This window comes from Lonchura striata, chromosome 20 (genome assembly GCF_050655825.1).
Source record: "Lonchura striata isolate lonStrDom1 chromosome 20, ASM5065582v1, whole genome shotgun sequence".
Taxonomy (NCBI): Eukaryota; Metazoa; Chordata; class Aves; order Passeriformes; family Estrildidae; genus Lonchura; species Lonchura striata.
Genome location: NC_140722.1, coordinates 8,509,558 through 8,523,385, shown reverse-complemented (window position 1 = coordinate 8,523,385; position 13,828 = coordinate 8,509,558). Strand labels below are relative to the sequence as shown.

Below are 13,828 nucleotides of genomic sequence, written 5' to 3'. Positions count from 1 at the left end.
ACATGCTCACACTGCTTCCAGGGACGCCCAGCCCACACTGACTGATGAGGGTGAACCTCCCTGCTGCAGGAGAGCCCATAGGAACCAGGGCTCAGGGTGGGAAGTTGTATGCCTGGGAGCTGGATGCTGGCCATTGGGAATCCCACATCTCCCTGGGCACCTCACATTGCCCTGGGAACCCCAAATTCTCCTGGGAGGAGCGAGACAGCACAGAAGGAGCCAGAGCCATGGGGAGCAGACCAATACACTTTATTCCATAATCACAACAGTCAGGATCATTGTTAGCCGAGGTTCTGCAGAGCAAGGGCCAGCTGTGTCACGCCCCCAAGATGGACCCAGATGGGGTCGTCACTGCCCCTCGGCTAAAATCCTGTTTCTCCAAGATAACAGACACAGGGACCCTTCACTAACACAACACTACAAAGGTGACCCCGAGCGCTGGCGCCCATCCGCAGGCTGCGTCGGGGCCCCACCAGCTCCGGGGACCCCCGGCCCACTCGGCCGCCACCAGGGCAGCTGCTTCCTGAGAGAGGTTTGGTTTATTTTTATTATTTATTATTACTATTATTATTATTATTCGCTTTGTCTGGAGTGATGACGGGATGTCGCACGCGCACGCACACACGCTCGCACACGCATGCCAGCCAGCACCGGGCAGCGGGGGCGCAGCGGGAGGGGGCCGCACGCTGGGAGGGGTCTCTAAGCACTACAACCACACGGCACAGAAAATCCACCACTGTCCACGACGGTTCTCCCTGACAAACACACCCGGCGAGACTCGAGGAGGGGGACAGGGGTGAGGACGGGGACAAAGCGGATGATGTTGTGCTTGCAGCCAGGGCAGGAGACCCCGGCACTGGCTCCGGTTCTGGCACTGACCCAGAACCTGCTCCTGAGGAAATATTTCGCCTGACAGTCTGTGGAGGGATCACCCTGGCTCAAGGGTGATGCACAGCACGTAGGGGACCACTGGGACCCAGGTGCGCCCCCAAGGAACGGAAGCTGAGCCCTGAGCTCCAGGGTCAGCAAAGCACACGTGTGATGCGAGACCCTCAGTGTGGCCTCAGGCCTTGCTGGTACCGGGGGGCTTTGGCTTCCCATGGACAGGGACAGAGGGCAGGTGACTGTCAGCCTCAGTGCCCTCTCTGAGAAGCCCTGGCCACAGCATGGGGTGGCTGTACACCCCAAGAAGGCACCGAGGTGCTGGGTGAGATCCGTGTGTGTTAGAGGGCTCTGGGGCCGCCAGACCCCACAGGAACCCCAAACCCGGCTCACACATGGGAGGGGGCTTCAGATGCTCCTGGTGCGGGGCTGCCCAGGGGGTGGGAAGGCAAAATCCCCCCGAGGCGGCGGTGAGGCGAGAGCAGGCTGCCAGAATCACGGCTGTCCCGGCGCTTATTTGGCTTTTCCACCTTTGGGGGCGGGACTGGATCCGGTGGGGAAGGCCGGGGAGGGAGGGGATGCAGAGAAGAGGACGCGCTCTATCCAGGGTACACGTGTCTGATGCGTGATGCCCGCCTGGCTCCGCAGGCTGGCACCCGCACGGGGGTACCGAAACACCGTGGCTAATGCCAACACACACGCACAGCTACCGCTACACACCGACACATCTACACTGCTGATGGTTGACCATCGCGGGGGGCCTCGAGGGGTCCCCAGGGACTGGACTGGGGGACATGAAGCATCCCTGCAAAGGGCCCAGGGACACACCTCTCCCTGCGCTGCAGTGCCGATCCCCACGGCTGAGCCAGGACCACCAGCAGCTCCAGCAGCAGGGCCGGGCACCTACTCCGAGGCACCCCCAGGGGATGCCAGGACAAGGGAGGGGGATGTCCTTCCCTTGGCTACAGCTCAGTCCAGCCTGACAGCAAGGGGCAGGCACGGGGTAGCCTGTGACTGGGGGAACCGGCAGCCCCAAAACAGGGAGGCAGAGCCTCAAGCAGCGGGTGCTCTGCTGCTGCCAGCACCCCACCGGCAGGGAAGGATCAGAGGGGCCACAAATCCAGAGTCCCTGGGGAGTGGGGGTCATGGGGGACTGCAGGGGCTGCTCCAAGCAGCGGTTGCTGCCGAGCCCAGTACAGCTCTTGCAGACGCTGCCAGCCCAGGCCATGACCACATCCCCAGGGATGCGTGGGGTCCCCACCCAGCACAGCTGTACCAGAGCGCAGCCCCTGCCCCCCCCAACCACAGCCTGCGGCAGCTGCCGAGCCAGCATTGCAGCCACGTGCTCCTGGCAGTGGGAGGAGGCGGCTGTCGCAGGAAGGAGCCATTAGGAAAAGCAAAGAAAATCCCAGCTGGAGGAGCCGCTGCAGCAGCATCTTCCCTGCCAGCACGTCCCTGCTCTTGGCATAGCCGGCAGGGGAGCCCAGTGTGGTGCTGTGTGGAGGAGCCCTGAGCCAGAGCATCACCCACGCCCCACATGCCCACCAACACTGGCTGCAGCTGCTCTTGGAGCAGTTTGGGTGGTTGTTTAAGGCAGATTTTCCACAGCTGTCCTTCGCTGCCAACCCTGCCTTTCCATGCTGCTCCCTGCCATCCCGGCAGCACCACACGCCACGGCCGGGCACAGTGACACCCAGCTCCACTGGCCAAGGTCAGCCAGCCCTCAGCAGGTCCTGCACAGGCACCGGCTCCAAGGTTAAAATGAGGGCTGGCTACTTAGTGAAGGGCTGGTCCCCATACAATTTTGGGGTGACTCCGGACACGGGCTCCCTCCGTGGCACAGCTTTCCCTGCACAACTGCCTGGCGAGAGAAACAACACAGCCTCCGCGCCCACGTGCTCATCACGTGTGTGCAACTTCACTCTTCCCAAAGCGAGTGGCGGGGAACACGCGCCACAGGGAAGGAGATGCTGCTGTGGGACACTGAACCCCCAAGCCAGGGACCCCTCACAAAATAGGGAGTTGGGAAGGGACAGTTTGGCATGGCTCGGCATCCCTCCCCAAGGGCTGCGAAGAGGAAGAGGAGAAAATTGAAGCCATGCGTTCAATGCAGTCAAAAACCAAACGGAATCAGCCATTCTCCGAGGGATGGGGAAGGTGGGGTGGGCACCGAGAGCTGGGGTGGCATGGATGCTCCTGCTTCCTGGAGAGCGGGAGGGCACACGGCGCTGGCACAGATGGGAGCAGCCGGGAGCAGCCATGGCTGTCAGTGCCGGGGCCATGGGGGAAAGCAGCCGGGTGTGACAATGAAAACCCGATGAGATGCATTTCACGGGCAAATAATCGCAGCGGGCGGCCATGCGTCCTGCGGGCACGAAGCGAGAGCCGGACAGACAGACGGATGGAGAATGGGTGTGTGCCAGGGGGTGTGGGGAGCAGGGGCTCTGCCTTCCAGCAGCTTCAAGGCAAAATACCTGATTCCTGCATGTAAACAGCTGGTTTCGGTTTGTTTGTTTGTTTTCCTGGGTTGTTTTTTGATATGACCTGATTGTGGGTGAAAATAAAAATGAGTGTTACCTGCAGAGCGTGGGACTCAGTAGGTAAAGACCAAGTCTGAGATGCTGGACATGAGCCAGTCCCCTGCTATCATCTCCGTCACCTCGGGCGTGCAATAGTCCGGGAACTCGAAGTGCGAGGAGCCTCCCCGCGGGTAGAGGTCGTGGTCCTTGTCGAAGACGGACCAGTCCAGGGCACCACAGGTGGCACTGGCAGGCGCCCGCCCGGGCATGATCCCCAGCAGCTCCTCCTCCAGCTCCTCGTCTGAGGAGCTGAAGGAAGAGGGAGGGGACCCAGCCGACATGGGAGAGGGGGAGCCGCTCTCTGGGGACCTCCCTGGCTCCGGGCAGGGTGTGGTAGGGCTCAGGGGTGCAGGGGGCTCCTGGGGGCTGCTCTCCCCGTTGGGTGCCGGGTTCCAGGCAGCCGTGCCAGGCACCACAGGGCTGTCCTCAGCGGGCACCTCTGGTGCGGGCTCCTGCGGGGTGTCGGGGCCGGTGGGCAGCTTGGCGGGCTGCCTACGGCTGGCAGAGACACGGCCCAACACGGAGGGCTTGATCTTCACTGGGAGCCGCGGGCGGGCTGCTCCGGTGCCCACCTTGCCCTTTTTCCGAGGCCGGTACTTGTAGTCGGGGTAGTCAGCCATGTGCTTGAGGCGCAGGCGCTCGGCCTCCCTGACAAAGGGGATCTTCTCGGAGTCGTGGAGGAGCTGCCAGCGCCGGCCCAGGCGCTTGGAGATCTCGGCGTTGTGCATGTCGGGCCACTGGTCCATGATCTTGCGGCGTTCGTGCTGGGACCACACCATGAAGGCGTTCATGGGCCGCTTGATGTGCCCGCTCGGCGTCTTGCACCAGGCGGGCTCGGTGTCACGGGCGGGCAGCGGGGCGCAGGGCTCCCGCCGAGCCTCCGCGCCCCGGCCCCGCGGACCGCGCTGCACCATCCCGGAGCCGGGTATCCCGCCGCCGCCTCCGCCTCTTCCTCCTCCCCTCCCGCCGTCACCTCCCTGCCCGCCGCCACCGCCTCCCCGCCCGCCGCTACGCGCCGCGCCGCGCCGCCCCCATTGTGCGGAGCGGGCGGCGGCGGGGCGGGGCGCAGGCGGCCGCGACGGGGCCCGGGGGCGCACGGCGGAGCCGGCTCCGCCGGGGCGGCGGCCGCGGAGATGCTCCGGAAGGGCCCCGGGGTGGCCCGGTGGTCTCCGGCTCGGGGATGCTTTGAAGCGGTCCTGTCCCGGAATGTTCTGCACCGGTCCGAGGATGCTCCGGAATGCTCTGTAGCACCTCGAGGATGCTCGGTGCCGGTCTGAGGATGCTCCGGGATTGCTCTGTAGCACCTCGAGGATGCTCGGTACCGGTCTGAGGATGCTCCGGGATGCTCTGTACCGTCTCGGGGATGCTCCACACCAACCCGGGGATGTTCGGCGCCGGCTCGAGGATGTTCCAGGATGCTCTGTAGAGGCTCGGGGATGCTGCACGCCGTGAGGGCTCCGCCCCGGGGTTGCTCCGCTCCCCGCCGCCCCGGTGATGCCTCCCCTGTTAAGTCGGCAGATGCTTCGGTCAGGAATGATGTAGGGTGGTTGCGGCGAGTCGAGATGCGGGTCGGGGTGCGCGGGGGCGGTGCGGGCAGCCCGGGAGCCGCACGCCCCCCGGTGCCGCTCTTATAGACACCGGCGCCCCGCCCCCGCCGCCCCCGGTAAACACCGCCGCGCCGGGTCTGTCAATGGCCGGCCCCGCCCCCCGCCGCCCATTGGCCGTGGGGCGAGGGGGCAGATCCCGCTCAGCCAATGGGCGCCCGCCGAGAGGGGTTGCTGGAGAGAATGGCAGCGCGGCACGCCCCGGTACCCCCGGTACCGCCCGGCTACCCGGCACGCCCCGCTACCCCGGTACTCCCCGGTGCCCCCCCGCTACCCCCTGGTAACCCGGCACACCGATGCCCCCGATACCGCTGCCACGACAACCTGGCAGCCCCCAGTACCTCGGCACGAGCAGCACAGAACCCCCGGTGACACCCGGTACCTTCAGACAAGCATCCCGGTACGTCGGTACCTCTCTGTGCTCTAAGGCACCCACCCGAGGATGCTCCAGCTCTTGCCAGTAACCCGCTGCTCCCCCGGTTTAGGCACCCCGATGTCCCCGATGACCCTGACATCCCCACCCCCGGGAGCGCCCACACCCCTCGCGGTTCGCCGGGAGCCTGTGCACGGCTCTGACCGGCCGGAACACCGAGTATCAACCCGGAATGCTGTGCTTGAGCCCTGCCCTGCCGGCCCACCGGGCTCCCAGGACACCCACTGCTCCCGGTCATGCGGGCAGAGCCCCGGCCCGGATCAGTCCCCGGGCCGCTCACTAGGGCGCCCCGCGTTGTGGGAACACCGACGCCTTCGTGGACATATCCCTGCCACCCATTCCAGCGGCGTCTCCCCGTGCATCGGCCCCCGGCGGGGACGGGAGAGCCGGGCGGGGAACGCGCAGCCCACGAGGCGGACACGCGGCTCCCCGGTGCCGCGGGTGGGGCCACGCCCCTCCCGGCCAGGCCCCGCCCCCTCCGCTGGGCGGCACCAATGGGGCAGCGGCGGCGGCGCTGTTGTCCCGGAGACCGCGGGCTGCCCGCCGGGGGCCGCGCCCATTGGCTGCCGCTGCCGCGCGCGGGCCCGCCGGGGGCCGCGCCCATTGGCTGCGCCGCCGCCGCCAGTTGCTGTGGTGACAGGGGAGCGCGCGGGGCCGCGCCCGACCCGACCGGGCACAGCCGCTGTCCGGGCACCGCCGCCGTCCGGGCACCGCGGGCTGTCGCCGTCCTGCGGCCTGAGCAGGAACTGTGACCTGTCCCGACCCTGCCGGCTGCCCCGACATTGCGGCCAGCCGAGACACCGGGGCCTGCCCTCCCGCCGGCCCGGGCCGCAGCCCCGAGCGCTGCCCTCGCCGTCCCGGAGCCGCGCTGCGCGGGGAGCACCACACGGTTCTCCACCGCGGCTTTGCGCCTTGCCTGCGGGTGGCACCTCCCCGAGCTGTTCCCGCTCGTTACGGCCGGAGGGCACGCCCGGCACGGGTCACCCGCGTGGCCCTGGCCCGGAGCACCTGCTCGGCCGCTCCCACACACCTCCGGTCTTCGCTGCCGCCACGCCGGCAGGACCGGCTGCGTGCGCATTAACACGGAACGCCCGTGCCGTCGAGCAGCTCTGCTGGGCCGGAGGCGGCTCCCCATGCCCGTCGGTTTCGTGTATGGGGCCCGCCTCTAGCCAGGTTCCCTGCGACAGCCGTTCCTCTGCTCCCTCCCGGCCCCGGCCGCCCCTCAAGCAGCTCGGGGCCGGTCCCGCCGGGCAGCTCGGGCTGCCACAGCTGCTTCCAATCCCGCAGACCGCGCCCGGTGCATCCCGTGCCGGTGATCCCGTCCCGGTGCGGTGCCGGGGCGGGGCCGGCAGGGGGCGTCCCTTCCGCCTGTTCCCGTGAGCTCGGGCCCCGCCCGGCCCCGGGCCCTGCCGCTGTCGCCGCGGGGACCGGCTCGGGTTACGGGGGACACGGGCATCCCCAGAGGCCTTAGTGAAGAGGGGTTCCCGGAGGGCGATAGGGCCCGGGCGTCCCCGGACAGCAGGGGATGGTGAGGGTCAATGGGATGTGGGGGTGTCCCAGGAGGCACGGAAGCTGCCAAATGGACAAAAGAGCGAGCCGGGAGGGGTTCCCCGTAGACCAGCAGCGGTATCACCCTGCAACAGCCTACTAAATCCATTCCTCCGTACTGTCTCCGGCTCCAGCTGGCTGCTGGAACACCACTCTGCTTCGCAGAGCCATTCCTGTGTGGAGCGGCACCAGGCACGGTGACAGATTCCTCTGTGCTGCCAGTGCAAGCAGCAGTGCCTGAGGGTAAGGTCAGAGTTGGTGCAAGGGGACATTTCCCAGCTCTGAGGAATCAGCAGTAATTGTATTTCTCCCTCTGCAGAGGATGAAGGCAGTGGTACAGACCTGCTGTCAGAACCGGCTGGATACAGTGAGGGCAGAACTCCAGGAAATAGAAAAAACAATGGAAAATAATCTGGGAAGCTAGTTGCTCACATCACTCTGAAATGAGTCTATACAGTCATGTTACCTTTGCTTTCCATCCTCGGCTAAAGACATTGTGTTGATCTTATAAATGTCAAACAATTCCCTTTCTGAGAATGAATCCCATTTGCTCTGTGGGGATGATCTTCCCATCAGCCTGCCAGGAGGGAGAGAGCCCTGTGACACACAGCAACCTGTGCTTGGGGAGGGTCTGTTCATGCGATCATTCCTTCCTGGTGTATCCCAGCTCCTGCCACCCGGGTGCACACAGGGCTTATTTTCCATGGAAATACCACCCTGTTGGGCAGACACTCACCCCACAGAGCAGCAGTGGTGTGGGTGTCAAGGGGGCATCTCCTGCACCAGGGTCTGGGTTTTAGCTGGAAGACAGGTATGGCTGTAGCTATGGAGGCACAAGCTGAAGGAGGAGAAAAGCCTGGAACATGTCAGGAGGCAGGAGGCGAGTGGCTGTGTGATAGATTAGTGGAATTTAATTTTTTTCTGTTTAAAAAAAATGATAAGAGGAATTAATTCGCTTCAGCAGCTGGTGGGGCTGGGGTTACTGAGGGTGGATGGGAGAAGAGTTAAAAATAGCAGGAAGGCCCAAATGGAAAGTTTCTGTAACATCACAAGTCAGGCATTTGGTGCTTACCCGCCCTGACAGGCGGGAGCCTGTGCCAGAGCCCTCTCCACCATCCTCAGCCCTTTCCCACTGACCTCCCTGCAACTTTTCACACGACATCACCAGCCCTTCGTTTTGCTAATTAACCCTTTGCTTCCAGACACTGGGCTTGCATCTTGAAAGAGCAAAATCAGCCACAAGTTGCTCATCCTGGGAACGTGAGGGTGCAGAGGAGCACAGTGCTCATGCTGGCCCTCCCTGGGTCCCTGCATGTCGCTGGCAGCGTGTGGAGCCCAGAAGAGCTGTAACCCCCCTGTATTCATTCCCATCTGCATTTCAGCTTCCCCTCCTTAAAAATCTTCCAGTTTCCAGAGGACCTGGGTGGATTTCACTGGTGGGTCTGAGCCCTATGCTGGGACACTCTGGATGCACAGTTTGTCCTCAGCTGAGACGGAGATGGATGAGGCAGCTCTGAGGAAGCCCAGCTTGCTGCACTTGTCCCCACTGCAAGAAAGCAGATGTACCTGGCTGCTCCAGAGGGCTTTCTCTGCTTCTGTTTGTCTTTCAGGACTGACAATAAGAGCAGCTGAATTCATTCCTTCTCCCTCTCAGAGGCCCAGGAGTTGTGTCTGGCTCTTCTGCTCTGGGAAGGCTGGCAAGAGCTGAGCCTGCCATACAAAGGGTGGTCTGAGGGTGGTGGAGCAGGGCTTGGGCTGGAACAGATTTTGGTGGTTGGCAGAGTGGTCAGTGACTGTGGCAGACCATGAGGCATGAGAAAATACTGATGGATTGACTGGAGGTCAGGTTTGGCGCTGGTTTACACTAAACAGGAGCTGGACAGTACCCTCACCTGGTTTAAAAGGGTTTGCCTCTTTCCCTAGCTGCTTGCATGGTCCTGCATCCCAGAACAAGCATTTGGGCTGACCCCGCTGAAAGCCAGTGCAGGACCCTGGGGACATAGAGAGGGTGGCACAGCTGACACAAGGCAGGCTTCCCTTTGGCCACATTGTGCCCCCTGATAACGGGACTGCCATGCAGGGAACAGGACACCTCTGAGCACAGTGCATCTGAGCAGTCACCCTGCTCCTGCTTCTGCTTCTCCTCATACCCAAACAGCCAAAGCACAGTGCCTTATTCCCTCTGTGCTTTGCCTCTCCTGACTCTCCTCTCTCTCAGACCCGTGCTGGGTATCAAGGTGGTTCTCAGCATTCCCACCAAGGAGGGACACTTGTCTGATGCCAGTCCCTTGCCCAGTGTCTGGAGTAGCCAGGGTTGGATGAGGTGCCAAGATGACTCCATTGCCTTCAGCCCTTCTTCCCACCAGTCCTACTCAGCACCTTGGGCATTTGCAGATGTGGTTTTATGGCACAATAAAGTTGTTACTGTGGTTCCTGTCCTCCCCATCATTGTTCTCTGATCATGAGGGATGTCCTGGGACCAGCCCTAGTGCCATGAGGCTCTGCCAATATATCCCAGTGTGGTTGCACTGGTGACCCAGTGTAGGGTCAGAACAGTGCCCGCACTGGGATATTTTGGAACAATGCTGCCGATGTCCCAGATCCACAGACAGGATCAAATAAAAACAGCTCCTGCTATTGCCCGTGCCAGGAGACCCTCAGCCTTGTATTCAACCACTGCATCTTGGAGATAGAGCTGCACAGACGGGCTCTGGGCTTCTAAATCCTGAAAAAGCACTTCTTCCCCTGGGCAGGGCAGGACCGGACCGGGCTCGGCTCACTTCCTTGGCGGAGCTGAGCCTGGGGTGGCGAGACCAGGGCCGGGAACTGGGTTGGTGCAGCTCCACGCAGGACCGGAGCGTGGTGGAGCCCCCGCCCGCGGAGGCGCATCCCGCAGCATCCCCATGTAACCCTTGCTCCCCATGACCGGGGTACGGGTCCCGGGGAAACTCGCCGTTCCTCGGCACCGCAAGCCCCGAGGGGACCTCGGGGACCGGGACAGGGCAGCTGGGCCGGACCGAGGCCAGTGCGGGCGGGGGTGTGTCCGGCGAGGGAGGGATCGGAGCGGCGGGGGGCTCCACCTCCTGAGGCTTAAAGCTCGGGCGGACGGCGGTGCGGGTGTCCCGGGAAAGTTGTGCCCGTGTCGCCATCGGCTCAGAGCGGGGAGCGGCTGCAGGAGCGGCAGCGGCGCGGTCGGGGCTGCCGGGTGCGGGTGGCCCTTCGGGGCGACACTCACTCCGCCGCCCACCCTGCGGCCCCTGCCCTCGGTGCTGGCGATGACCCTGAACACGCAGCCCGGGAGCAGGAGCCCGCTGCGGCGGAGGGCCAGCACCCCGCTCCCGCGGCCGGGTGGCTCCGGGGCCACTTCGCGGGGTGAGTCCTATCACCCCCAGCTCGGCCACACCGCCTCCGAGCCGGGCGGCAGAGACCCCCGCGGCACCTGGTCCCCCGACTCCTCGGGCTCCCCAAGGCTCAGGGAGCCCCGGTACCGAGTGGTGCTGCTGGGTGACCCCGGCGTGGGGAAGACCAGCCTGGTCAACCTCTTCGCCGGCGTCCAGGAGAGGGACCTGCTGGACCAGCACGGAGGTGGGTGTCTGGTGGGGGGATCTGGTCACCTGCGGGGCATCCCGTGGCCCCATGATGGGACAAACCCATGTGCGAGGCGGAGAGGAGCCCGGGACCGTGCTGGGAAGCGCGGCGCTGACCGAGTTCTCCCGGTGTCCCGCAGGGGCCGCGTACGAGCGCAGGCTGACCGTGGATGGGGAGGAGACCGCGCTGCTGGTGCTGGACACCTGGGAGTCAGAGCAGCGGGTACGGCGGGGCTGGCTGTCAGAGAGAGCTGAACGAGCCAGGATGTGCCACGGGGACATTGTATGGGCACAAGCGCTGTCTTGCGGCCTCTGAGCACTTTGAAGGGCAACCTGGGTCCCCCCCCCCCGTCCATTTCTGGGGCTCACCACCTTGGAGCACAGGATACACACTGGGCAAGACAGGCTGGGGTCACATCTCTGCATCCGCCCTCCTGGGGCATGGGAGGCTGCCCGGCGTGTTCTCACTGATGTGTGTTCTTATATGAAAACCCACTTCAAAATGCCTGGAAATGGTTTGGGAATAGGGCTGAAGGATCTAACTGGGTAACTCCATGAGTTGGTATCGCCAGCCAAAACACTTTAACGGACAGAACGGTGCTCCCAAGAGCCTGGCATAGGGCATTCCTCATGCCTAGATCATGAGATATCTCCTGGGCAGAAATTCCAGTGCTGTTGTCACTGCCTCCCTCCAAAGGCCTCCCTCCTTCCCTTCCTGCCAGGGCCCTGCATTCCTGTAGGTGCCACCAGGCAGTGAGTCCCCAGGAGTGGGGACAGAGTCAGTGCCCAAGCTGTGGACAGGGGTGCAGCACTTAAATGGACTGAGCTGTGTTTGGCACGCACTGCCCAGAGGTGCCCCAGCACTGTGACACCCCAACAATGGCCCCTTTTTCCCACTATGGCTTATTCCCACACTGGCCAGCAGTGCCTGGATCATGCAGGGTGCAGCACCCACCACACTGTCCCAGGCCATTCCCAGGGGATTCAGCCTCACCTCCCCCCACCAACCAGAGCCCACAGCCCCAGTTTGTGGTTGATAGAGAGGAAAACTCCCAAGCACTCCCCTCAAAATCAAGAGCTTTTCATCTGTATTTAATTAATAGGGTAACACATCTGTTCACCACAGTGTGGGGGCTGGTGAGGTGTGCTGACAGGTCCCATCAGTGCCAGGGTGCTCTGCTGTCCCCTGGAAATGGTCATGGCCACGGATTGGTGACATCTTGTTCCCCATGTGGTGACAGGGTGAGGAGAGCCAGCGCCGTAGCCACTGCCTGCACGTAGGGAATGCCTACATCATCGTTTACTCTGTCACTGACCGGGACAGCTTCGAGAGCGCCTCGGAGCTGCGCATCCAACTGCGCCGCGCGCGCCAGGCTGAGGACATCCCCATCATCCTGGTGGGGAACAAAACTGACCTGGTGCGCTGCCGCGAGGTGTCTGAGGAAGGTGAGTAGGGATGAAGGTTCTGGCTGGTGGAGACCCCTGAGGGGGCTCCATGCCCAGCAGCTTCCCCCACATCTGTCCCCTCATCCCTGGACGTGCAGCTGCTGTTGTGCATGCGGCAGTGCCCATCCCACAGCACTTGAGGTGCCAGCAGGGCCATGCCCCCTCCCTGCCCTTCCCTTGCAGAGGGCCAGGCCTGCGCTGCCGTCTTCGACTGCAAGTTTATCGAGACGTCAGCGGCTCTGCAGCACAACGTGGCCGAGCTCTTCGAGGGGGTGGTGAGGCAGATCCGCCTGCGCCAAGGGGGCAGAAAGTCCCACCTGCACCCCACACCTGGCCAGAAGCACAAGGAGAGCCTCGCCAGCAGAGCCCGGCACTTCCTCGACAGGCTGGTGGCCAGGAACAGCAGCAAAGTGGCCCTCAAAGTCCGTTCCAAGTCCTGCCATGACCTGTCTGTGCTCTGAGAGCCACAGTCCTGTCCCTCCAGACATGCCAGCTGGGACTCTGCTCTGTGCCAGCCATGTGGCCAGCGGCTCTGTGAAGAGCTCAGACGGGGCTGGAGTGATGCTGAGCATGTGGAGCTGTTTTCACTGGTACTGAGGGATGTGAAGGTGCTCTGGATCCAGCCATTCCCCTGCAGGAGAGGGGATAAGTGGGATCAGGTCCGTGGAGTGGAGGATGGGATGGGTACCTGCACTTGGGTGAGATTTTGGATCACAGCTCCTCCTGCAGAGCCAGAGGTGAGGGGTGGCTGTGCCCCAGAGCAGGGCTGGAGGCTACCAGGAGTGTGGCAGGTCCCACTTGCAGTGCTGTCCTTTGCAGGGCAGCAGGGACTGGCAAGGGCACAGTGGCATTGTCCACCCTGGTGGACACCTGGACAGCGTGGAGTCTGGCTGGGAAGAAGGGGCAGGGGAGCACCAGCAGCGTCACCTGGCACCCTGACCCTGCTGTGCCAGGGCTTTGTGCCATGTCTCACTGGCACCAGTGTTTCTGTGCTCTCTCTGTACTGGTGTGATGGGGAAACCCTTGATCTGCAGAATAAACCACATCAGGGAGGTGCTGTTCTCTGCTGGGTCCCTGCCCTGGGGAGCCACATCCCAGAGCCACATAGATTGAAGCTCTGTAACTTGCCTATGGCTGGTGCTGAGGATCCTCTTCCTGCTCTTGGCCAGGCTTTGGCTGGCTCCTCCATTAGCTGGAGTATCTTGGGGCAGGGAGAGCCCAGAGCTTCCTTTGGCCACCCTTGCTGGAGGTCCCAGTTCTTCACCCAGTGCTCCAGCATTGTCCCCTGTGAAGCCCCCTGCATTTCAGAGCTCTGGAAAAGCCTGTGGGAAGGGCTGAGCTCTGCTGAGCTGCAGGTTTAGAGCCCCTGAGCACCGTGGGAGCTGCAGCCTGGGCAGGGAGCTGGGCACTTGGTGGCTCCTGGTGCCCCGGGAAGGGGCAGGGAGCAGGAGCCAAGCAGAATGGCCCAGTCAGGAAAGGACGTGCTTGGCTGCAGCAAGCAGGGAGTGACCCTGGGCACCCAGGGAGGCGATGCTGGAGCTGTTGTGGGCTTTGCCTGTTGTTTTTAGGCTGTGCTGCCATCCAGCAGCTGGGATACCATGGGGGAACCTGCTCAACATCCCGGGCCCAATGCCAGGGAGGATCAGTGGTGCCCTCCTACTCGGGTCGGGAGTTTCCACTCACTCTGCGGTCAGACCGTGGGGAACCACTGGCTGTGGCTGGCACAAATGGGACACTGGGATGGGCCAG

General features: G+C 63.4%; 3 protein-coding genes across 6 annotated transcripts; 2 read left to right on the top strand and 1 right to left on the bottom strand.

Moving 5' to 3' along the window:
• Nucleotides 1-232: 232 nt before the first annotated feature.
• On the bottom strand, nt 233-4,485 carry SOX12 (SRY-box transcription factor 12). Of its 2 annotated transcripts, XM_085557822.1 has the most exons (2): nt 3,542-4,485; nt 233-3,426 (listed from the first exon to the last, which is right to left on the bottom strand). In XM_085557822.1, the coding sequence occupies exons 1-2, from the start codon at nt 4,373-4,375 to the stop codon at nt 3,343-3,345; spliced, it is 918 nt and encodes a 305-aa protein (XP_085413948.1). In that variant the 5' UTR covers nt 4,376-4,485; the 3' UTR covers nt 233-3,342. The 2 variants fall into 2 exon arrangements, with proteins under 2 accessions (XP_085413948.1, XP_021383045.1); XM_021527370.4 differs by having other exon boundaries at nt 233-4,475.
• Nucleotides 4,486-5,137: 652 nt separating this feature from the next.
• LOC146765726 (uncharacterized) lies at nt 5,138-8,533 on the top strand. Of its 3 annotated transcripts, XM_085557809.1 has the most exons (3): nt 5,138-7,026; nt 7,181-7,289; nt 7,366-8,533. In XM_085557809.1, exon 1 carries the CDS (start codon nt 5,508-5,510, stop codon nt 6,876-6,878), a length of 1,371 nt encoding a protein of 456 aa, XP_085413935.1. In that variant the 5' UTR covers nt 5,138-5,507; the 3' UTR covers nt 6,879-7,026; nt 7,181-7,289; nt 7,366-8,533. The 3 variants fall into 3 exon arrangements, with proteins under 3 accessions (XP_085413935.1, XP_085413933.1, XP_085413934.1); XM_085557807.1 differs by having other exon boundaries at nt 7,181-8,533; XM_085557808.1 differs by having other exon boundaries at nt 5,138-7,289.
• Nucleotides 8,534-10,165: 1,632 nt separating this feature from the next.
• REM1 (RRAD and GEM like GTPase 1) lies at nt 10,166-13,130 on the top strand. Its single transcript, XM_085557812.1, has 4 exons — nt 10,166-10,631; nt 10,774-10,856; nt 11,875-12,079; nt 12,263-13,130. Exons 1-4 carry the CDS (start codon nt 10,322-10,324, stop codon nt 12,538-12,540), a joined length of 876 nt encoding a protein of 291 aa, XP_085413938.1. The 5' UTR covers nt 10,166-10,321; the 3' UTR covers nt 12,541-13,130.
• Nucleotides 13,131-13,828: the final 698 nt, after the last annotated feature.

What these genes read in the sequence shown, in the direction of transcription:
- SOX12 (XM_085557822.1), bottom strand. Translation starts at nt 4,375, where the DNA reads ATGGTGCAGCGCGGTCCGCGGGGCCGGGGCGCGGAGGCTCGGCGGGAG. An exon ending in CGGACTATTGCACGCCCGAG is followed by an intron (nt 3,427 to 3,541) that starts GTGACGGAGATG and finishes ACCCACAATCAG; the next exon opens with GTCATATCAAAAAACAACCC.
- REM1 (XM_085557812.1), top strand. Translation starts at nt 10,322, where the DNA reads ATGACCCTGAACACGCAGCCCGGGAGCAGGAGCCCGCTGCGGCGGAGG. An exon ending in CCTGCTGGACCAGCACGGAG is followed by an intron (nt 10,632 to 10,773) that starts GTGGGTGTCTGG and finishes GGTGTCCCGCAG; the next exon opens with GGGCCGCGTACGAGCGCAGG. An exon ending in CCGCGAGGTGTCTGAGGAAG is followed by an intron (nt 12,080 to 12,262) that starts GTGAGTAGGGAT and finishes CTTCCCTTGCAG; the next exon opens with AGGGCCAGGCCTGCGCTGCC.
- LOC146765726 (XM_085557809.1), top strand. Translation starts at nt 5,508, where the DNA reads ATGCTCCAGCTCTTGCCAGTAACCCGCTGCTCCCCCGGTTTAGGCACC.